Source organism: Littorina saxatilis, linkage group LG6 (assembly GCF_037325665.1).
Source record: "Littorina saxatilis isolate snail1 linkage group LG6, US_GU_Lsax_2.0, whole genome shotgun sequence".
Classification (NCBI taxonomy): Eukaryota; Metazoa; Mollusca; class Gastropoda; order Littorinimorpha; family Littorinidae; genus Littorina; species Littorina saxatilis.
Window position 1 is genome coordinate 11,137,913 of NC_090250.1, and position 24,515 is coordinate 11,162,427.

The 24,515-nt window shown below is 47.8% G+C and overlaps 6 protein-coding genes across 6 annotated transcripts; 2 read left to right on the forward strand and 4 right to left on the reverse strand.

Moving 5' to 3' along the window:
• Positions 1-435: 435 nt before the first annotated feature.
• LOC138968105 (histone H4) lies at positions 436-1,090 on the reverse strand. Its single transcript, XM_070340668.1, has one exon. It carries the CDS (start codon positions 1,045-1,047, stop codon positions 736-738), a length of 312 nt encoding a protein of 103 aa, XP_070196769.1. The 5' UTR covers positions 1,048-1,090; the 3' UTR covers positions 436-735.
• A 2,160-nt stretch (positions 1,091-3,250) lies between these two features.
• LOC138968106 (histone H2A-like) lies at positions 3,251-4,146 on the reverse strand. The gene has a single exon (XM_070340670.1). It carries the CDS (start codon positions 4,021-4,023, stop codon positions 3,541-3,543), a length of 483 nt encoding a protein of 160 aa, XP_070196771.1. The 5' UTR covers positions 4,024-4,146; the 3' UTR covers positions 3,251-3,540.
• An 8,137-nt stretch (positions 4,147-12,283) lies between these two features.
• Positions 12,284-12,757, forward strand: LOC138968479 (histone H2B, gonadal). The gene has a single exon (XM_070341050.1). It carries the CDS (start codon positions 12,323-12,325, stop codon positions 12,689-12,691), a length of 369 nt encoding a protein of 122 aa, XP_070197151.1. The 5' UTR covers positions 12,284-12,322; the 3' UTR covers positions 12,692-12,757.
• A 1,262-nt stretch (positions 12,758-14,019) lies between these two features.
• Positions 14,020-14,547, forward strand: LOC138968107 (histone H3). Its single transcript, XM_070340671.1, has one exon. It carries the CDS (start codon positions 14,042-14,044, stop codon positions 14,450-14,452), a length of 411 nt encoding a protein of 136 aa, XP_070196772.1. The 5' UTR covers positions 14,020-14,041; the 3' UTR covers positions 14,453-14,547.
• A 482-nt stretch (positions 14,548-15,029) lies between these two features.
• On the reverse strand, positions 15,030-15,684 carry LOC138968108 (histone H4). The gene has a single exon (XM_070340672.1). It carries the CDS (start codon positions 15,639-15,641, stop codon positions 15,330-15,332), a length of 312 nt encoding a protein of 103 aa, XP_070196773.1. The 5' UTR covers positions 15,642-15,684; the 3' UTR covers positions 15,030-15,329.
• Positions 15,685-17,899: 2,215 nt separating this feature from the next.
• Positions 17,900-18,715, reverse strand: LOC138968109 (histone H2A-like). The gene has a single exon (XM_070340673.1). The coding sequence runs from the start codon at positions 18,590-18,592 to the stop codon at positions 18,110-18,112; it is 483 nt and encodes a 160-aa protein (XP_070196774.1). The 5' UTR covers positions 18,593-18,715; the 3' UTR covers positions 17,900-18,109.
• Between the last annotated feature and the right edge of the window lie 5,800 nt (positions 18,716-24,515).

Consider the following 24,515-nt stretch of genomic DNA (forward strand, 5'->3'; position numbering starts at 1 on the left):
TCCCTAAGTACTCGCACTATAGTCACACTCCATTTAACGAACCAAAAACTCCAGCCCTTGTGTTGTCCCTGCGCATATGATCATTTCAAACCCCTATTTGTCATCTGTATTTGACCAAACATCAACAGCTAATGCATTTCAACAATTTGCCTTCTCTCTCTGCCCTATGGACGGCTTTCTTGTCCAAAATGAGCACTCTCACTACAAAATCATGGTCAAGAATGCATTATTTCTATCCCGCAAATCGTTACTTTCTATCTCTAATGCAACACAACACCAATGGGAGGGATCCCTTTCTCTATGAGTGAAGCTCTGTGTGATGAGCACAAATGAATGAGCACGTCATAATCCATTCTGCTTGTGCGCCTATCGACACTGGTTGGCATCAAATTGACCCCGTCTGTGGCTTGAAGCGCTCCAATTTGATATCAATAAGTGATCATTTTATTTGCCTCTCATCATTTTCTTGACAGTTCCCTTTCGCTCAGTTGCAATCATACATCCAACCCCCTGCCCTCCCTCCTTCTCTTTTGTTTACGTAGCCAACACTTGTATAGATTTACGACGACACTATCAATGACAAAACAATAACAAACAATAGTGTTTTAATATGTAAACACGAAGGAGTTAGCAGTGGCAACGAGACACATTCAGCCCCTCTTGGGAAAATGAAGGTGGTCCTAAGAAGGACCGGAGAAGGGTTATTGTGGATGCGAGATCCGCGACTTGATGCGTCTAACCACCGAAGCCGTACAGAGTACGACCCTGGCGTTTGAGGGCGTAGACCACATCCATGGCGGTCACAGTCTTCCTCTTGGCGTGCTCAGTGTACGTGACGGCATCACGGATCACGTTCTCCAGGAATACCTTGAGAACTCCGCGAGTCTCCTCGTAGATGAGACCAGAGATACGCTTGACACCGCCACGGCGAGCCAGACGACGGATAGCGGGCTTGGTGATACCCTGGATGTTATCACGCAAAACTTTCCTGTGACGCTTGGCGCCCCCCTTTCCGAGACCCTTTCCTCCTTTACCACGGCCAGTCATGATGAATGTTTCTACGAGTCGTGCGATTCGAGAATGCTTCTCAGCTCGCCGGCGCAGCCGCCTTATATACAGCAGACGCGGGCCCGTGAGAAAGCAAAACACCGCTCCACAAGCGTGAACTTTGATTGGCTGAGAGAGCGAAGAGTCGCCTCGCTCTATTTTCACACCCACTGTCTGTGTCTGTGTCTGTGTCTGTGTCTGTGTCACTGGTCACTGTCACTGGTCACTGTCACTGGTCACTGTCCACTGTCACTGTCAGCAAATGTCTTCAGCTCAAGTAAAACACATCATATCTCAAATTGCTCATACCCAGCCCCAACCTGCAATGTGAAAAGTCTGTGTGGCAGGAATTGCAGCTATATGATCATTTAGATACATTGCTGCAAAGAAGGACATCATTATCATTATCATTATAGCCTGCGGCACATCGATTCAAGTTGTACATTCTCCATGTGAATGTGATGCAACTTGAAGCCTGCTCACTTGAAACGTTGCTTGTTGGCGTAGCAACTCGATTCACCTTACCTTCTTCGTCTTCTTGTTCTTGTTCTTGTTCTTTTTGTTCTTGTTCTTGTTCTTCTTCTTCTGCCTTCGTGGGCTGAAACTCCCACGCACACTCGTGTTTTTGCACGAGTGGAATTTTACGTGTATGACCGTTTTTTTCCCCGCCATTAAGGCAGCCATACGCCGCTTTCGGAGGAAGCATGCTGGGTATTTTCGTGTTTCTATAACCCACCGAACTCTGACATGGATTACAGGATCTTTTCCGTGCGCACTTGGTCTTGTGCTTGCGTGTACACACGAAGGGGGATACGCCACTAGCAGGTCTGCACATAAGTTGACCTGGGAGATCGGAAAAATCTCCACACTTAACAGGCCGGGCCTGGATTCGATCCCTCGACCTTCCGATTACTAGAGGCCGACGTCTTACCACCCCGCCACAGCGCCCGTCGGATTCACCTTATCAATTAGGCTTCACATTCACTTGTCATCCACGTTTGTTTTGATGCGATCACCTACCGTAGGCAGGGTTCAGGCAGGCACCCGTGGTGCATGTGGTTGTTGGACAAAAGCGTTTTTGTGGCTGTGATTTGTGCATGCCTTGACTATTTTCATCTGTACAACATTGTGTATGTATGTATGTATGTATGTATGTATGTATGTATGTATGTATGTATGTATGTATGTATGTATGTATGTATGTATGTATGTATGTATGTATGTATGTATGTATGTATGTATGTATGTATGTATGTATGTATGTATGTATGTATGTATGTATGTATGTATGTATGTATGTATGTATGTATGTTCCTGATATGACTTTATCTATGTGATTTGCTGGATGGCACAAAGCAGCCTCTGCCTGATAATAATAAAACAAGTCGCGTAAGGCAAAAATACTTTTTCAGCAAGACCGTATACTCGTAGCATCGTAAGTCCACCGCTCGTGGCAAAGGCAGTGAAATTGACAAGAAGAGCGGGGTAGTTAGTAGTTGCGCTGAGAAGGATAGCACGCTTTTCTGTACCTCTCTTCGTTTTAACTTTCTGAGCGTGTTTTTAATCCAAACATATCATATCTATATGTTTTTGGAATCAGGAACGGACAAGAAATAAGATGAAAGTGTTTTTAAATTGATTTCGAAAATTTAATTTTCATCATAATTTTTATATTTTTAATTTTCAGAGCTTGTTTTTAATCCAAATATAACATATTTATATGTTTTTGGAATCACAAAATGATGAAGAATAAGATGAACGTAAATTTGGATCGTTTTATAAAAAAATTGCTAAAACAAATACATCCGGGGATATCATTCCCAGGAACTCTCATGTAAAATGTCATAAAGATCGGTCCAGTAGTTTGGTCTGAATCGCTCTACACACACACGCACAGACAGACAGACAGACAGACAGACAGACAGACACAGACAGACACAGACACACAGAGACACACCGAGACACACAGACACAGACACACACAGACACACAGACACATACATACATACATACAGACACACAGACACATACATACATACATACATACATACATACATACATACATACATACATACATACATACATACATACATACATACATACATACATACATACATACATACATACATACGACCCTCGTCTCGATTCCCCCTCTATGTTAAAACATTTAGTCAAAACTTGACTAAATGTAATGAGGGTTTATTAATTTTAACCCTTGGTCTATTCGCACTTTCATGACGACTTGTTGTGATGCTGATTATTATTGAATTTGTGTATGTGTAATGATGTTGTTTACGTCTGAATTGTGTAGTGGCTATAAGTAATAACAACCCCCAAAACGGCTGGGACATTGACGACAAAAAACAAAACCAAAACAACACAACACCACTTTTTCACTGGCAAAGCAAGCAACGAGACGTCTATCTCTCTTGGGAAAAAATAGGTGGTCCTGAGAAGGACCTGTTGTAGAAGAAGGTGAAAGAGGCAAAGTTGTTATGCCTTGCCACCGGGAGCCTTGGTCTGGGACTTCTTGGGCAGAAGCACAGCCTGGATGTTGGGCAGCACACCACCCTGGGCGATGGTCACACCCGACAGAAGTTTGTTCAACTCCTCGTCGTTGCGGATGGCCAGCTGCAGGTGACGGGGGATGATTCTCGTCTTCTTGTTGTCGCGGGCAGCGTTGCCTGCCAACTCCAGGACCTCAGCGGCCAAGTACTCGAGCACGGCAGCCAGGTACACGGGGGCACCGGCACCCACACGCTCGGCGTAGTTGCCCTTGCGCAACAGACGGTGGATACGACCCACGGGGAACTGAAGTCCAGCACGGGACGAGCGAGACTTGCTCTTTCCCTTAACCTTTCCTCCTTTGCCGCGACCAGACATGATGCAAGTTGGATGATGTTTGAAAAATTCGTACGCAAAGCGAACGAATCCAATAATGCCAACGCCGACGCGACCGACCCCTTTTATACCCATCACTAGCCCTCCAACTGCACGTCGAGTCAACGGCAAAATCCACCAATGGCGAGCGCCCCTTTGGCGGCACTGCCGGCGCGAGTGTTTGCGCACTGTATAAAAGAGCGCGGTCGGCTTGGCGGCGCTACACACACACATCACGGTGGATAAAGGAAAAAGAATAACTTGTGAAAAAAAAAAAAACACACAGAAAACATCCCACTATCTATCTTATTGCGCTGTTGCGCTGTTCTACTACGACTGTGATGTTGTGCTTGTGCTTGCTGGTTCTTGTGCTTTGTCTCTAAAAGACTGTCTGTGATATCTTGCTGCATTGTTTTTTCAGTGACTTTAGTGGTGCTGCTATCTGACTTTTTGCTTTGCTTTGCTTTGCTTTGCTTTGTGCTTCGTGTTTTGTGCCTGCCCCTCGTGTCTTGACCACTATCTTGGTCGCTCACCTACTACGCTGTGCGACCCTGCCTCTGCGTGTCTCCCGCCACGCCCCCAAGCCACGCCCACTCCACGGGCTGCGCACTTCACTGCACTTCACCTCACAGTCTGGTAGTGTACCCGATATAATTTAATTTGCCCTGTTTCCAAATTCTGGGGAGCCTTTTATTGAAATAAACCCCCTCCCGGTCATGGAAACTATTTTCTCCCGTAAATACCCCTAGCCAAGAGCTACATATAACGGAGTGTATGTTTGTTTCTTTGTTCCTCTGTCTGTTTGTTGTTCTTTTTTCCCTCCACATATGCTGCTCGCCTGTTAAGCTATGTAGTGGTTGTCTCCCTCCCTCTATCTTGTGTATCGCAAGCTATAAGCCGTCACAGTCAGTCTGGTAGTAGTTCTTTTACATAAAATCTTACTCAAATTTTAACAAGCTTTTTACAAAGCATCATAAGTATTTTCGCAGTAGGCCTCATGCTCATCGCTCACTCACCTCATGGTCCTTGGGCTTGATTTCGATTAGCGAGGCAGTCCTCCCATCTACCCCCTCGTCACCACCTCACCCCTCATCACCCATTGGTCCTCCCCCCCACCCCCCACCCCCCCTCTAAATTTTTTTTTTTTTTTTTTTTTTTTTTTTTTGTTTTTCAGTTTTTTGTTGTTGTTGTTGTTGTTGTTGTTGTTGTTGTTGTTGTTGTTGTTGTTGTTGTTGCTGTTGTTGTTGTTGATGTTTGATGTTGATGTTTTGATGTTGAGTAAATGAGTAGTGGATATAAACCACTAGTTTTTAATTACAGTCTGGTGGCAGACTTGCCACTGGACCTCCATACTTGGAGCTTCGGCTCAAACATGGCCTCTCTTGATGTATCAGAGTCGCCGGAGTCACCGGATAATACCATGGCATCTCCCCCCACCTCCACCCCTTTTCGATTCCACGGAAGGGAGGTGGGGAGTGAGTCCGGGGCATCCTTTTGCTCGGCCAATCCCCCTCCACCAAAAAGGAAGAGAGAGGACTCCAATGGAAAAAACCACACAGAGGGGACCGGGAGTCCCATCCCGTCTGGCTCCGGGACCGAACCCCATGTGGGGAAGGCCCCGGACCAGTCGGTTTGGGTCTTCCAAAAACCAAAACAAAAGAAGAAAAAAAATGGTAAAAAAACCAAAAAACCAAAAGGCGCACAGGGGGAGGCCACCAGTGGCACCGCCGCTGCGCAGAGCACCTCTATACAAAATATCATTGAAAAGGCTGGGCCCGAGGAGATTTCCTCCTCAGCGGGCGTGGCCCCCAAAACAGCAAAAAACACAAACCCAACAACTCAAAACAGTCAGAAGCGCATGGGCGCCAGGAAAAAACTTTTCAAACAAAATCCAGGCCCTCCACCAGAGTTCCTCCAGTTCCCCGTCATAATCGAGGACACAAAGAGCGGACCAGCCACACTCTACGGGGTGGGGCTGGGACGTTTCAAGGTCCTTGGTGCGGCGGTGGGGGAGATCCTCTCGGTGAGGGCCATCTCTCAGAATAAGTTCTTGGTCGGCTGCACAAATGCCAAGCAGCAGACCAAACTGGCTGCCCTCACCGATCTGGGGGGAATCGGGGTCAAATCATTTGTCCCCGAGGCCACCACAGACGGAGTCATTAAGTCCGTGCCTCTCTCTCACTCCACTGAGGATCTGAGGGAGATGAGCATTAGGACCAGAATCCGCACTGAGAGTGGGGACCTTATTGAAAAGGGCCCCTCCTCAGTGAAATTCTTGGCCAGGCTCAAGAACAGGGACGGTAACCCCTCTACCGCTGTTCGCCTGTGTTTCAGGGCGGCGATACTCCCAGAGAGTGTCGTGCTCGAGGGGGAGCTGTACGGGGTGGAGCCTTACGCCTGCCCCGTAAAACGATGCACTCAGTGCAACAGATTCGGCCACCTGAAATCACAGTGCCGATCTAAAACACCCACCTGTGCCCGATGTGCCACCCGCGGGCATGACGGTCACGGGTGCGATAAAACAAGAGCCTGTGTCAACTGCAAGGGCGACCACTCTGCGGCCTATCAGGGCTGCCCCGAGTACAGAGTAAGGGTGCTGGCAAACAAGATCAGAGCCGCAGCCTACATTCCGTACTCGGAGGCCCTGAACAGAGCGCGCAGGGTCGCCCAAAAAAATATTGAGGCCCGTGAGGCCCCGGTTTCCCGGTCCCCTCTGGAACAACGGGACGACTACTGGAGGACTCACCAGCCCCTCCAGGGTCGCCCCACCTCAACCCCCAAGAAAACCTACAAAAATGCCTTGGCTCCCAAAAAGATCGGGAGCCTAACCGACCTGGGGGCAAACCCCCCCTCGGCCATCAAGGCCGCCTCTAACACCACTACCACTATAATAACCAAAGAAACCCTACCAAAACAGTCCGGCCCTGTGCGGCCGACTGGGGGCGCTAAAAAAAAACCCAGTGCCAAACAAAGCACCGCCACCCCACCCGCAGACATCGCCGTCGACACCATTGTCGAAAGGGTGATGCAGCGGGTGGAGGAAGGCCTACAGGAGAAAGTGCGTCTCGAGCGAGCTAAGGCCGAAAGGGAACTCGCTCGGGACGTACTAAAAAAGATAAGTGAACAGCCCCAGACAGGTGAGGAGAGGGGTCTCCGGGGCTTCCTGGAACAGTGCCTCACTTTCATGTGGACAGCCAGGGATAAACAAAGCCCTGGGGCCCTCATCGACTCCCTGTCTGATGTTTATAAACGGTTTACTGGTAGGGCTGCCGAACCACTGGTACCGGACAGCGCGCTCATGGCTCTGAGCTCGCTGGCCGGTGCTAAAGAACTCACTATCAAAGAGATGCTTCAGTGTAAGGCAGCCCTATAATGTTTGACAACATATTCAAAATACTTCTATTTCAATGCTTCCTTGTGTGTCTCCTGTCCCCAATGGCAGCAGAGGCAGGAGAAAAATCGAATAAGCAGCATACAACTCTGAGTGTCCTGCAGTGGAACTGCCGGGCCATAAATACCTCCTTATTTCAATTAAAGAACCTCTTACAGCAAAAACGTTTTGATGTTCTGGCCCTACAAAGCCTAAAATGTTATTATAATAAATTACCAGAACTTGAGGGCTACTATTATCCCCCTGTGATTGACCTGTCTAACAGGGCTTCACACATCAAAGTAGCCACATATATTAAAAAAGGGATTAAATATACCCCCATCTCCTCTGTTGTAACCAGCTTTAATAACTGTAACTCCTGCGTTGTGGAGATAGCCCTGCGACACCAGCGAAAACTTAACGTTGTTAATGTCTACTACGCAACTGGTTGTCCGGGGCTTGACACCACGGCGTGGATTAAGAGCCTAACCTCAAACGTCTCCGGATGGCTGGTGGTCGGTGACTTTAATGACCGCCACCGCCTCTGGAACTCTGATAAACGTGTTGTGTATCACTCAACTAGCAAGTTAGCTGTAAATTTATCAGATACCGAACTTATCTTGCTAAACGATGGGTCAGCCACGAGGATCCCTGATGTTGCAACAGGGACTCCGAGTGCTATTGATCTGTCTCTTGTCAGCCCGGAGTTGGGGGCGTGCACCGACTGGTGTACGTTCCCTGACCCATTTAACTCAGATCACCTACCCATCTTTATAGATATAAACAATGCTGAAGCCGAAGGGGAGGAGAGAGGTACTACTTCCAGGTACAACTTTCCGAAAGCAAACTGGAATCTTTTCAAAACATTGCTTGAGGAGAGTAGTGTACATGACCTCTCCTCCCCGGACGTGAATGCATATTATGATAACCTGCGCACGTGTATCCTGGGAGCGGCAGACGTCAGCATACCTAAAAAATCTAGTGGCAACGGACGCCCCCGTTCCCAGCAAGTTTCTTGGTGGAACGAGGAGTGCGACGTTGCCATAAAAGATAAACGGTACTTTATCCGTAAATACTTGGTAAACAGTAACCAGTTTAATTATAGATTAATGAAAGATTCACAGGCTGAGTGCAATCGTATTATTGCCTCAGCAAAACTTAAAGATTGGGAGCTATTCTGTGCAGAAAACGCCCACACTTATAAAGACACTGTTAAAGTGTGGCAAAGAATAAAACAATTTAAAAGACGTCGTACTACGCCCGATAAGCCGCTCAAAGTAGGCCAGCGCCTGACTGCCAACAACTCAGAGAAGGCAGAGGCGCTGGCTGAAACGTTCGCCCGGGCTAGTCAAAGTCGTTTCCTTAACCCAGACTGCTTAAAATACCGTCTTAACCAGGAAGAGGGTTTCGTGCACCCCGCCTGTGACGACGACTTGCCTGTCAATAGCGAACTCCGTTTTACAGAGCTAGCTACAGTCATTAGACAGCTAAAGTCAGTCAAGAAGGCGGCTGGTGCCGACCCGATCTGCTATCAGATGATTAAGCACTTCCCGGACTGCTTTCTTAAAACCCTCCATACGTTTTTTAACTTCTGTTGGTTAAGTAACCAGATCCCTTGTGCGTGGAAGGAGGCCCAGGTGGTGGGCATCCCCAAAAACGGGAAACCGGGCGATCTCCCCACCAGCTATAGGCCCATCTCCCTAACGCCCCACCTGGGTAAGCTCTATGAGCGACTTGTCCACAGGAGGCTCGAGTTTTACCTTCAGCGGAATCACATAATACCTAAATGCCAGGCCGGCTTTAGAAAGGGCCGGTCCTGCACGGACCATGTTGTCAATTTTGTTGAACGCATAAGGAAAACTCTAGCCTATAAAACTAACTCACTGCTAGGTACCTTTTTTGATGTAAAGGGTGCCTACGACAGTGTCTGGCACAACAGGTTACTCCAAAAGCTTAAAAATATTGGCCTGTCAGGCCACATATACAACTTTATTAAAACATTTATTTCTGACAGAACGTTACACGTTAAAGTCGGTTCTGCTCTCTCTGCGTCCCATAAACTGGACATGGGGGTGCCCCAGGGGAGTATTATCGCCCCGGCCCTGTTCAGTATTATGTTGCACGATATTGACAGTGTGGACGTGGGGGGAGCGACCGTCCTACTTTATGCTGACGATCTAGCCCTCCTGGATACCAAAAAGCCTGTTCCTAGAGGGGCCAAAGGTAGAAAGGACGAGATCTCTATGGACAGCTACCAGACCAATGTTGATAATCTATGTGGGTACATGACCTTAAATGGTTTTGCCCTAGCCCCTGAGAAAACTGTTTTTTTCGTCGCTAGTCGACAACAACTTCTCCATAAAAAATGCTTTATAACTGTAAACAATAAAATCATCAAACCAAGTAACACCGTAAAATTCCTAGGTGTTACGGTTGAAAAAAATCTTTCATGGTCTGTCCATATTGAGAATCTCGTCCAAAAAGCCCAACGTGCGTTAGGTATATTAAAAATACTAAATAGTGAACCCTGGGCCCGAGGCCAAAAGTTTCTCCTGACCATCGTCAATGCGCTGATCAGATCACGCTTGACGTACGGTCAGGAGGCTTTCTTTTCCGCCAGCGCAGAGGCCCTAGGCCGCCTCCGTGGGGTGGAGTGCAAGGCGCTTCGCATAGCGCTGGGGCTCCTCCCCTGGTCCAGCCACTCGGCTGTGTACCAGGAGGCTGGCTGGATGAGTCTTGATGACAAACGCCGCCTCTGCGCTGCGCGTTACTATGTGCGTGCGGGACGTGTGGACAACACGGTAGACGATGTACTAGAAGATTTCCCACAATATGAAAATATGCCAGTTACAAATAAACGGGGTCTCCGTGTGATGACAAGGTGTCAGCCACTGATAAATTATATTCAACCCATCATAAACCACAGCATAACTAATAAAGTCATACCTGAAAAAATACCTGTTCCTCCTTACCCCCCCTGGCTGCTTGAAACGCCTGCTTTTCATTGCGACCTGGGGACGGAGGCCACAAAGCAGGATAACCCTCATTTTCTGGCCATGTTGGCCAATGACCTTCTTCACAAGAAATTTTCCCAACACCTAAAGATATTTACAGACGGCTCTAAGCTGGATAATGGGAGGGTAGGCTGCGCCTTTGTCATCCCGGAACTAAAAGTCACTAAACACTACCGCCTGAATGACGGAGTGTCTATTTTTACAGCTGAACTTTTTGCCATTCTTATGGCCCTCACATACATTAATGATATTCCAGTTAACCCCCATAGTATAGTTTTATGCACTGACTCTCTGTCCTCAGTACAAGCGCTTCTGTACGGTTCCAGTAACCGTATGGAGGTGCTATACGATATAAAATTAATCTGCCATCAAATTATTTCTGCTGGCACCCCCGTGGACATACAGTGGGTTCCGTCCCACGTAGGGCTCACGGGGAACGAAATGGCTGACGCTGCCGCCAAATTGGCGACAGGGTCTCCTGATGTGACCACAGACGTAGGCTTTTCCCTCCCGGAGGTTTACTCCAAGCTCTATGCAGCAGGGAGGGCCTTAGTACCTAACCATGTTATTAAACTTGAGACACCCACGTTCCCCTCAGCACTAACCCAAATATTTAGGAGACTCCGCACTAGAGCCACAAAGTTTAAAATCTTTAAACCATTGTGCTCGTGCGGGTCTCCCATCAGCTATAACCACATTTTTGAAAATTGCAACGCCAATATCATTTCTTTTAGAGTCCTGCGCGATCATGGCCTAGCCTTTGGACTAGGCCCGCAGGACTACCTAACAAAACATAAAGACCTGGGCTGGTCGCACTCTCTTTTGATGTGTCGATCGGTCTACCACTCAACCATGGGAGCGTGGGTGTAGTCTGCCGTTGTCCACACTCCTGCCGCACCTTAGGGTTAGACGTCTCCTGCCCCCGTTCACCATCCCCAGCCTAACAGAACGGACGGGCTATAAATACAGTGCCGCGTTCAAAAAGGTTCTCAACCGGTCCATCCCCCAACTCCCAGTGTGTACAGGTTGGTACACACTTCCCTATCCCACCTTCCCCACTCCACCCCTACCCCAGGAGGACGGGGGATTGTGTTGAGACGTCGCCCTAACCTTACCACACCTCAACATTCGCCACCATATTATGTGTACCAGCGCCCGCCGAGTGGGGATCGAAGGACAGTGCTTGTTCCACCCTACAGGCGGGTGACTGTACACCAGACCTTTTTGTTGGTGTGCGAGATCTCGCCGGTACCCGTCTGCCGGGAGCGAAGGGCGTCCCCTGCTCCACCTGGCGGGCGGGGTGCCGTGCACCGCACACCAACACACACTCATACTTGTTCCTTTTTAGCCATAACATTTTAATAAACTGTTGTAACAATATTCCCGTCGCTATATAACCTTGATTGGTTGAAGGCGACGTTAAACACCAAACAAAGCTTTTAAACTCAGCTTTTAAGAATACACGCTATTTTATCAAAAGCTGTGGGCATTCTGATCCGGCGGCGGCCTCGGCCGCTCTCTTTTTTATCACCAGAAGAACGGTTGTTCCTCTCTAAATTTACTCGTTGTATTTATGTTTTGTCTTCTCGCTGTTTTGTGCGTGAGAATGAAACCTTTAACTCTATCCCTTTATATCAATCACCATCATCATGTACATAGTGTTTATATCCCTCCATCGGACTTTTATTTTTTATGATAAGGTGGTCCTGAGTTTTATCAATTTTAACAGCGGAAAAAATAAATATACATTCCTTTATTGGCCCATCCCCACCACAAGCGTGTGAAAATATATTCCCTTACCATATTCTTTTATCCAACAGATGTTATCACTAATTTATAGCGGATTTCAATTCTGCACCTCCCTTGTAGACAGGTGCCCCTTCCTTCCTCCCTCCCAAAGCCAATAGCGTATGAACAAATCCCCTCCCTAATGGACGCATGTCCGTGGGACAGAAGCATCATCCTCGGCGGCGCTACCTTTTGCGACTCACAACCCGCAGACGAATCAACCATGCCACCCAAAGTTAGCTCCAAAGGCGCCAAGAAGGCCGGCAAGGCCAAGGCTGTTCGCTCCGGCGACAAGAAGCGCAAGAGGAAGAGGAAGGAAAGCTACGCCATCTACATCTACAAGGTGCTCAAGCAGGTGCACCCCGACACTGGCATCAGCAGCAAGGCCATGTCTATCATGAACAGCTTCGTCAACGATATCTTTGAGAGAATCGCCGCTGAAGCTTCCAGACTGGCCCACTACAACAAGCGCTCCACCATCACCAGTCGGGAGATCCAGACCGCGGTCCGCCTCCTCCTCCCCGGTGAGCTGGCCAAGCACGCCGTCAGTGAGGGCACCAAGGCCGTCACCAAGTACACCAGCAGCAAGTAGACTCTTAAAACTGCTGTTTGGCCAAACCGGCAAACGTAAAACACACAGGTCCTTCTCAGGACCACCCACTTTTTCCAGAGAGAGATGAATTTCTCGTTGCCAACGAACCAACTCAATACACACTCAATACACAATACACAATACACAATACATGTACACAACAATGTCTCTCTCTCCTTCCCTATATTTAATTTAGTAGTCAAGGAACCAACGGATCCAACGGATCCAACATCTATCTCGGGGACAAAACTCCATTATAATATTTACCCATTATAATGTAAAAGCGTATAAGCATATAGTAAACATCCAACAAATAACCAAAACTACATAAACAAACAAAAAAATCACTTGTCAACCGTCAAATTAGTGTCATCAATATCCGCCGGCCGGCGTCACTACAATCTGTCTACTACAGCACTGTCACTGCATCAAACCGCTATCACCGCAAAACTGGCTTGCTACCTACATCGTCATCGTCATCGTCATCGTCATCGTCATCGTCATCGTCATCGTCATCGTCATCCTACAAATCATTTACTATATATCTCACGCATCTCACAAAACTCAACCAACTTTTACCAACCCTCAAAATATATCTGGTACTTTTATGGTGTTCTTTCTTTGTTGTTCTTTGTTGTAGTTCTTTGTGGTTAAAATAACACGTGAATAAACAGAGAAATCAAACGCCTACCTCGCCACTCAGACACAACGGACAAAATACCTGTTACTCTGTTGCAGTTTTCTAACACTAATTAGCGGCACACCCATTACTTTGCACAAAGTCGCCAGCCTCTTATGTGTAGCATATGTTCTCTCCTTCGCTGTCTCTCAAATTCCTACTGTCAAAACGTGTGCCGCTCGTAAAAGTGTTCACTTCACTTTTTCACAACTGCTTCTTTCGTTTTTGTCACCTTGCGCGCCCTGCTCGTATAACATGTAAAGAACTCGTCTTTGTACATACACACTTTTTTACAAGAGCGTTCACCTCAGCATTTATTTAGCTGTGAGCTGTGCACGCGTGTGTTAAGGTTTCATTTTTGTGTGCTTGCTTGTCAGTTTGTACGTTCCTTTCTTTCTTTATCATACTTTGTACCTGGTACTTTTGACGGCACACACACACACACACACACACACACACACACACACACACACACACACACACACGCACGACAGCACAGCACAGAGACCCCCCAAAAAGTGGCCCTGTACGGTAATGTTGCTTGAATCTTCGGCTGATGTCTCCACGGCTTTCATTGGCTAAAATCAGAGCGGCGCGCCAGGGCTGCGAATGCCTTTCCCATATAAAACGTCTCTCTAGTTCCTGGCTGCTCAGTCGACTCTAACTTCGAAATGGCACGTACCAAGCAAACCGCCCGTAAATCCACCGGAGGAAAAGCTCCTCGCAAACAGCTGGCAACCAAGGCCGCTCGCAAAAGCGCCCCTGCCACTGGAGGAGTCAAGAAACCTCATCGTTACAGGCCTGGAACTGTGGCTCTTCGTGAGATCCGTCGTTACCAGAAGAGCACCGAGCTCCTGATCCGCAAGCTGCCCTTCCAGCGTCTGGTGCGCGAAATCGCCCAGGACTTCAAGACAGACCTGCGCTTCCAGAGCTCTGCCGTCATGGCTCTGCAGGAGGCCAGCGAGGCTTACCTGGTCGGTCTCTTTGAGGACACCAACCTGTGCGCCATCCATGCCAAGCGTGTCACCATCATGCCCAAGGACATCCAGCTGGCCCGCCGTATCCGCGGAGAGCGTGCTTAAGTTGCCCCTCCAACGGTTCCGACTCCTCCAAACCCGGCTCTTTTCAGAGCCACCTTCATTTTTCCCAAAAGAGTTGGTCTGCTCTCGTTGCCATCCTAATTGTTACACTCGTAGCAACCATAAACATTTCCTTTCAACACCCTCCCTAAGTACTCGCACTATAGTCACACTCCATTTAACGAACCAAAAACTCCAGCCCTTGTGTTGTCCCTGCGCATATGATCATTTCAAACCCCTATTTGTCATCTGTATTTGACCAAACATCAACAGCTAATGCATTTCAACAATTTGCCTTCTCTCTCTGCCCTATGGACGGCTTTCTTGTCCAAAATGAGCACTCTCACTACAAAATCATGGTCAAGAATGCATTATTTCTATCCCGCAAATCGTTACTTTCTATCTCTAATGCAACACAACACCAATGGGAGGGATCCCTTTCTCTATGAGTGAAGCTCTGTGTGATGAGCACAAATGAATGAGCACGTCATAATCCATTCTGCTTGTGCGCTTATCGACACTGGTTGGCATCAAATTGACCCCGTCTGTGGCTTGAAGCGCTCCAATTTGATATCAATAAGTGATCATTTTATTTGCCTCTCATCATTTTCTTGACAGTTCCCTTTCGCTCAGTTGCAATCATACATCCAACCCCCTGCCCTCCCTCCTTCTCTTTTGTTTACTTAGCCAACACTTGTATAGATTTACGACGACACTATCAATGACAAAACAATAACAAACAATAGTGTTTTAATATGTAAACACGAAGGAGTTAGCAGTGGCAACGAGACACATTCAGCCCCTCTTGGGAAAATGAAGGTGGTCCTAAGAAGGACCGGAGAAGGGTTATTGTGGATGCGAGATCCGCGACTTGATGCGTCTAACCACCGAAGCCGTACAGAGTACGACCCTGGCGTTTGAGGGCGTAGACCACATCCATGGCGGTCACAGTCTTCCTCTTGGCGTGCTCAGTGTACGTGACGGCATCACGGATCACGTTCTCCAGGAATACCTTGAGAACTCCGCGAGTCTCCTCGTAGATGAGACCAGAGATACGCTTGACACCGCCACGGCGAGCCAGACGACGGATAGCGGGCTTGGTGATACCCTGGATGTTATCACGCAAAACTTTCCTGTGACGCTTGGCGCCCCCCTTTCCGAGACCCTTTCCTCCTTTACCACGGCCAGTCATGATGAATGTTTCTACGAGTCGTGCGATTCGAGAATGCTTCTCAGCTCGCCGGCGCAGCCGCCTTATATACAGCAGACGCGGGCCCGTGAGAAAGCAAAACACCGCTCCACAAGCGTGAACTTTGATTGGCTGAGAGAGCGAAGAGTCGCCTCGCTCTATTTTCACACCCACTGTCTGTGTCTGTGTCTGTGTCTGTGTCTGTGTCACTGGTCACTGTCACTGGTCACTGTCACTGGTCACTGTCCACTGTCACTGTCAGCAAATGTCTTCAGCTCAAGTAAAACACATCATATCTCAAATTGCTCATACCCAGCCCCAACCTGCAATGTGAAAAGTCTGTGTGGCAGGAATTGCAGCTATATGATCATTTAGATACATTGCTGCAAAGAAGGACATCATTATCATTATCATTATAGCCTGCGGCACATCGATTCAAGTTGTACATTCTCCATGTGAATGTGATGCAACTTGAAGCCTGCTCACTTGAAACGTTGCTTGTTGGCGTAGCAACTCGATTCACCTTACCTTCTTCGTCTTCTTGTTCTTGTTCTTGTTCTTTTTGTTCTTGTTCTTGTTCTTCTTCTTCTGCCTTCGTGGGCTGAAACTCCCACGCACACTCGTGTTTTTGCACGAGTGGAATTTTACGTGTATGACCGTTTTTTCCCCGCCATTAAGGCAGCCATACGCCGCTTTCGGAGGAAGCATGCTGGGTATTTTCGTGTTTCTATAACCCACCGAACTCTGACATGGATTACAGGATCTTTTCCGTGCGCACTTGGTCTTGTGCTTGCGTGTACACACGAAGGGGGATACGCCACTAGCAGGTCTGCACATAAGTTGACCTGGGAGATCGGAAAAATCTCCACACTTAACAGGCCGGGCCTGGATTCGATCCCTCGACCTTCCGATTACTAGAGGCCGACGTCTTACCACCCCGCCACAGCGCCCGTCGGATTCACCTTATCAATTAGGCTTCACATTCACTTGTCATCCACGTTTGTTTTGATGCGATCACCTACCGTAGGCAGGGTTCAGGCAGGCACCCGTGGTGCATGTGGTTGTTGGACAAAAGCGTTTTTGTGGCTGTGATTTGTGCATGCCTTGACTATTTTCATCTGTACAACATTGTGTATGTATGTATGTATGTATGTATGTATGTATGTATGTATGTATGTATGTATGTATGTATGTATGTATGTATGTATGTATGTATGTATGTATGTATGTATGTATGTATGTATGTATGTATGTATGTATGTATGTATGTATGTATGTATGTATGTATGTATGTATGTATGTATGTATGTATGTATGTATGTTCCTGATATGACTTTATCTATGTGATTTGCTGGATGGCACAAAGCAGCCTCTGCCTGATAATAATAAAACAAGTCGCGTAAGGCAAAAATACTTTTTCAGCAAGACCGTATACTCGTAGCATCGTAAGTCCACCGCTCGTGGCAAAGGCAGTGAAATTGACAAGAAGAGCGGGGTAGTTAGTAGTTGCGCTGAGAAGGATAGCACGCTTTTCTGTACCTCTCTTCGTTTTAACTTTCTGAGCGTGTTTTTAATCCAAACATATCATATCTATATGTTTTTGGAATCAGGAACGGACAAGAAATAAGATGAAAGTGTTTTTAAATTGATTTCGAAAATTTAATTTTCATCATAATTTTTATATTTTTAATTTTCAGAGCTTGTTTTTAATCCAAATATAACATATTTATATGTTTTTGGAATCACAAAATGATGAAGAATAAGATGAACGTAAATTTGGATCGTTTTATAAAAAAATTGCTAAAACAAATACATCCGGGGATATCATTCCCAGGAACTCTCATGTAAAATGTCATAAAGATCGGTCCAGTAGTTTGGTCTGAATCGCTCTACACACACACGCACAGACAGACAGACAGACAGACAGACAGACAGACAGACACAGACAGACACAGACACACAGAGACACACCGAGACACACAGACACAGACACACACAGACACACAGACACATACATACATACATACATACATACATACATACATACATACATACATACATACATACATACATACATACATACATACATACATACATACATACATACATACATACGACCCTCGTCTCGATTCCCCCTCTATGTTAAAACATTTAGTCAAAACTTGACTAAATGTAATGAGGGTTTATTAATTTTAACCCTTGGTCTATTCGCACTTTCATGACGACTTGTTGTGATGCTGATTATTATTGTGTATGTGTAATGATGTTGTTTACGTCTCAATTGTGTAGTGGCTATAAGTAATAACAACCCCCAAAACGGCTGCGACATTGACGACAAAAAACAAAACCAAAACAACACAACACCACTTTTTCACTGGCAAAGCAAGCAACGAGACGTCTATCTCTCTTGGGAAAAAATAGGTGGTCCTGAGAAGGACCTGTTGTAGAAGAAGGTGAAAGAGGCAAAGTTGTTATGCCTTGCCACCGGGAGCCTTGGTCTGGGACTTCTTGGGCAGAAGCACAGCCTGGATGTTGGGCAGCACACCACCCTGGGCGATGGTCACACCCGACAGAAGTTTGTTCAACTCCTCGTCGTTGCGGATGGCCAGCTGCAGGTGACGGGGGATGATTCTCGTCTTCTTGTTGTCGCGGGCAGCGTTGCCTGCCAACTCCAGGACCTCAGCGGCCAAGTACTCGAGCACGGCAGCCAGGTACACGGGGGCACCGGCACCCACACGCTCGGCGTAGTTGCCCTTGCGCAACAGACGGTGGATACGACCCACGGGGAACTGAAGTCCAGCACGGGACGAGCGAGACTTGCTCTTTCCCTTAACCTTTCCTCCTTTGCCGCGACCAGACATGATGCAAGTTGGATGATGTTTGAAAAATTCGTACGCAAAGCGAACGAATCCAATAATGCCAACGCCGACGCGACCGACCCCTTTTATACCCATCACTAGCCCTCCAACTGCACGTCGAGTCAACGGCAAAATCCACCAATGGCGAGCGCCCCTTTGGCGGCACTGCCGGCGCGAGTGTTTGCGCACTGTATAAAAGAGCGCGGTCGGCTTGGCGGCGCTACACACACACATCACGGTGGATAAAGGAAAAAGAATAACTTGTGAAAAAAACAAACAAAAAAAACACAGAAAACACCCCACTATCTATCTTACTGCGCTGTTGCGCTGTTCTACTACGACTGTGATGTTGTGCTTGTGCTTGCTGGTTCTTGTGCTTTGTCTCTAAAAGACTGTCTGTGATATCTTGCTGCATTGTTTTTTCAGTGACTTTAGTGGTGCTGCTATCTGACTTTTTGCTTTGCTTTGCTTTGCTTTGCTTTGTGCTTCGTGTTTTGTGCCTGCCCCTCGTGTCTTGACCACTATCTTGGTCGCTCACCTACTACGCTGTGCGACCCTGCCTCTGCGTGTCTCCCGCCACGCCCCAAGCCACGCCCACTCCACGGGCTGCGCACTTCACTGCACTTCACCTCACAGTCTGGTAGTGTACCCGATATAATTTAATTTGCCCTGTTTCCAAATTCTGGGGAGCCTTTTATTGAAATAAACCCCCTCCCGGTCATGGAAACTATTTTCTCCCGTAAATACCCCTAGCCAAGAGCTACATATAACGGAGTGTATGTTTGTTTCTTTGTTCCTCTGTCTGTTTGTTGTTCTTTTTTCCCTCCACATATGCTGCTCGCCTGTTAAGCTATGTAGTGGTTGTCTCCCTCCCTCTATCTTGTGTATCGCAAGCTATAAGCCGTCACAGTCAGTCTGGTAGTAGTTCTTTTACATAAAATCTTACTCAAATTTTAACAAGCTTTTTACAAAGCATCATAAGTATTTTCGCAGTAGGCCTCATGCTCATCGCTCACTCACCTCATGGTCCTTGGGCTTGATTTCGATTAGCGAGGCAGTCCTCCCATCTACCCCCTCGTCAACACCTCACCCCTCATCACCCATTGGTCCTCCCCCCCACCCCCCACCCCCCCTCTAAATTTTTTTTTTTTTTTTTTTTTTTTTTTTTTGTTTTTCAGTTTTTTGTTGTTGTTGTTGTTGTTGTTGTTGTTGTTGTTGTTGTTGTTGTTGTTGTTGTTGCTGTTGTTGTTGTTGATGTTTGATGTTGATGTTTTGATGTTGAGTAAATGAGTAGTGGATACAAACCACTAGTTTTTAATTACAGTCTGGTGGCAGACTTGCCACTGGACCTCCATACTTGGAGCTTCGGCTCGAACATGGCTTCTCTTGATGTATCAGAGTCGCCGGAGTCACCGGATAATACCATGGCATCTCCCCCCACCTCCACCCCTTTTCGATTCCACGGAAGGGAGGTGGGGAGTGAGTCCGGGGCATCCTTTTGCTCGGCCAATCCCCCTCCACCAAAAAGGAAGAGAGAGGACTCCAATGGAAAAAACCACACAGAGGGGACCGGGAGTCCCATCCCGTCTGGCTCCGGGACCGAACCCCATGTGGGGAAGGCCCCGGACCAGTCGGTTTGGGTCTTCCAAAAACCAAAACAAAAGAAGAAAAAAAATGGTAAAAAAACCAAAAAACCAAAAGGCGCACAGGGGGAGGCCACCAGTGGCACCGCCGCTGCGCAGAGCACCTCTATACAAAATATCATTGAAAAGGCTGGGCCCGAGGAGATTTCCTCCTCAGCGGGCGTGGCCCCCAAAACAGCAAAAAACACAAACCCAACAACTCAAAACAGTCAGAAGCGCATGGGCGCCAGGAAAAAACTTTTCAAACAAAATCCAGGCCCTCCACCAGAGTTCCTCCAGTTCCCCGTCATAATCGAGGACACAAAGAGCGGACCAGCCACACTCTACGGGGTGGGGCTGGGACGTTTCAAGGTCCTTGGTGCGGCGGTGGGGGAGATCCTCTCGGTGAGGGCCATCTCTCAGAATAAGTTCTTGGTCGGCTGCACAAATGCCAAGCAGCAGACCAAACTGGCTGCCCTCACCGATCTGGGGGGAATCGGGGTCAAATCATTTGTCCCCGAGGCCACCACAGACGGAGTCATTAAGTCCGTGCCTCTCTCTCACTCCACTGAGGATCTGAGGGAGATGAGCATTAGGACCAGAATCCGCACTGAGAGTGGGGACCTTATTGAAAAGGGCCCCTCCTCAGTGAAATTCTTGGCCAGGCTCAAGAACAGGGACGGTAACCCCTCTACCGCTGTTCGCCTGTGTTTCAGGGCGGCGATACTCCCAGAGAGTGTCGTGCTCGAGGGGGAGCTGTACGGGGTGGAGCCTTACGCCTGCCCCGTAAAACGATGCACTCAGTGCAACAGATTCGGCCACCTGAAATCACAGTGCCGATCTAAAACACCCACCTGTGCCCGATGTGCCACCCGCGGGCATGACGGTCACGGGTGCGATAAAACAAGAGCCTGTGTCAACTGCAAGGGCGACCACTCTGCGGCCTATCAGGGCTGCCCCGAGTACAGAGTAAGGGTGCTGGCAAACAAGATCAGAGCCGCAGCCTACATTCCGTACTCGGAGGCCCTGAACAGAGCGCGCAGGGTCGCCCAAAAAAATATTGAGGCCCGTGAGGCCCCGGTTTCCCGGTCCCCTCTGGAACAACGGGACGACTACTGGAGGACTCACCAGCCCCTCCAGGGTCGCCCCACCTCAACCCCCAAGAAAACCTACAAAAATGCCTTGGCTCCCAAAAAGATCGGGAGCCTAACCGACCTGGGGGCAAACCCCCCCTCGGCCATCAAGGCCGCCTCTAACACCACTACCACTATAATAACCAAAGAAACCCTACCAAAACAGTCCGGCCCTGTGCGGCCGACTGGGGGTGCTAAAAAAAACACCAGTGCCAAACAAAGCACCGCCACCCCACCCGCAGACATCGCCGTCGACACCATTGTCGAAAGGGTGATGCAGCGGGTGGAGGAAGGCCTACAGGAGAAAGTGCGTCTCGAGCGAGCTAAGGCCGAAAGGGAACTCGCTCGGGACGTACTAAAAAAGATAGGTGAACAGCCCCAGACAGGTGAGGAGAGGGGTCTCCGGGGCTTCCTGGAACAGTGCCTCACTTTCATGTGGACGGCCCGGGACAAACAAAGCCCTGGGGCCCTCATCGACTCCCTGTCTGATGTTTATAAACGGTTTACTGGTAGGGCTGCTGAACCACTTGTACCGGACGGCGCGCTCATGGCTCTGAGCTCGCTGGCCGGCGCTAAAGAACTCACTATTAAAGAGATGCTTCAGTGTAAGGCAGCCCTATAATGTTTAACAACATATTCAAAATACTTCTATTTCAATGCTTCCTTGTGTGTCTCCTGTTCCCAATGGCAGCAGAGGCAGGAGAAAAATCGAATAAGCAGCATACAACTCTGAGTGTCCTACAGTGGAACTGCCGGGCCATAAATACCTCCTTATTCCAATTAAAGAACCTTTTACAGCAAAAACGTTTTGATGTTCTGGCCCTACAAAGCCTAAAATGTTATTATAATAAATTACCAGAACTTGAGGGCTACTATTATCCCCCTGTGATTGACCTGTCTAACAGGGCTTCACACATCAAAGTGGCCACATATATTAAAAAAGGGATTAAATATACCCCCATCTCCTCTGTTGTAACCAGCTTTAATAACTGTAACTCCTGCGTTGTGGAGATAGCCCTGCGACACCAGCGAAAACTTAACGTTGTTAATGTCTACTACGCAACTGGTTGTCCGGGGCTTGACACCACGGCGTGGATTAAGAGCCTAACCTCAAACGTCTCCGGGTGGCTGGTGGTCGGTGACTTTAATGACCGCCACCGCCTCTGGAACTCTGATAAACGCGTTGTGTATCACTCCACTAGCAAGTTAGCTGTTAATTTATCAGATACCGAACTTATCCTGCTAAACGATGGGTCAGCCACGAGGATCCCTGATGTTGCAACAGGGACTCCGAGTGCTATTGATCTGTCTCTTGTCAGCCCGGAGTTGGGGGCGTGCACCGACTGGTGTACGTTCCCTGACCCATTTAACTCAGATCACCTACCCATCTTTATAGATATAAACAATGCTGAAGCCGAAGGGGAGGAGAAAGGTACTACTTCCAGGTACAACTTTCCGAAAGCAAATTGGAATCTATTCAAAACATTGCTTGAGGAGAGTAGTGTACATGACCTCTCCTCCCCGGACGTGAATGCATATTATGATAACCTGCGCACGTGTATCCTGGGAGCGGCAGACGTCAGTATACCTAAAAAATCTAGTGGCGACGGACGCCCCCGTTCCCAGCAAGTTTCTTGGTGGAACGAGGAGTGCGACGTTGCCATAAAAGATAAACGTTACTTTATCCGTAAATACTTGGTAAACAGTAACCAGTTTAATTATAGATTAATGAAAGATTCACAGGCTGAGTGCAATCGTATTATTGCCTCAGCAAAACTTAAAGATTGGGAGCTATTCTGTGCAGAAAACGCCCACACCTATAAAGACACTGTTAAAGTGTGGCAAAGAATAAAACAATTTAAAAGACGTCGTACTACGCCCGATAAGCCGCTCAAAGTAGGCCAGCGCCTGACTGCCAACAACTCAGAGAAGGCAGAGGCGCTGGCTGAAACGTTCGCCCGGGCTAGTCAAAGTCGTTTCCTTAATCCAGACTGCTTAAAATATCGTCTTAACCAGGAAGAGGGTTTCGTGCACCCCGCCTGTGACGACGACTTGCCTGTCAATAGCGAACTCCGTTTTACAGAGCTAGCTACAGTGATTAGACAGCTAAAGTCAGTCAAGAAGGCGGCTGGTGCCGACCCGATCTGCTACCAGATGATTAAACACTTCCCGGACTGCTTTCTTAAAACCCTCCATACGTTTTTTAACTTCTGTTGGTTAAGTAACCAGATCCCTTGTGCGTGGAAGGAGGCCCAGGTGGTGGGCATCCCCAAAAACGGTAAACCGGGCGATCTCCCCACCAGCTATAGGCCCATCTCCCTAACGCCCCACCTGGGTAAGCTCTACGAGCAACTTGTCCACAGGAGGCTAGAGTTTTACCTACAGCGGAATCACATAATACCTAAATGCCAGGCCGGCTTTAGAAAGGGCCGGTCCTGCACTGACCATGTTGTCAACTTTGTTGAACGCATAAGGAAAACTCTGGCCTATAAAAAGAACTCACTGCTAGGTACATTTTTTGATGTAAAGGGTGCCTACGACAGTGTCTGGCACAACAGACTACTCCATAAACTTAAAAATATTGGCCTGTCAGGCCACATATACAACTTTATTAAAACATTTATTTCTGACAGAACGTTACACGTTAAAGTCGGTTCTGCTCTCTCTGCGTCCCATAAGCTGGACATGGGAGTGCCCCAGGGGAGTATTATTGCCCCGGCCCTGTTCAGTATTATGTTGCACGATATTGACAGTGTGGACGTGGGGGGAGCGACCGTCCTACTTTATGCTGACGATCTAGCCCTCCTGGATACCAAAAAGCCTGTTCCTAGAGGGGCCAAAGGTAGAAAGGACGAGATCTCTATGGACAGCTACCAGACCAATGTTGATAATCTATGTGGGTACATGACCTTAAATGGTTTTGCCCTAGCCCCTGAGAAAACTGTTTTTTTCGTCGCTAGTCGACAACAACTTCTCCATAAAAAATGCTTTATAACTGTAAACAATAAAATCATCAAACCAAGTAACACCGTAAAATTCCTAGGTGTTACGGTTGAAAAAAATCTTTCATGGTCTGTCCATATTGAGAATCTCGTCCAAAAAGCCCAACGTGCGTTAGGTATATTAAAAATACTAAATAGTGAACCCTGGGCCCGAGGCCAAAAGTTTCTCCTGACCATCGTCAATGCGCTGATCAGATCACGCTTGACGTACGGTCAGGAGGCTTTCTTTTCCGCCAGCGCAGAGGCCCTAGGCCGCCTCCGT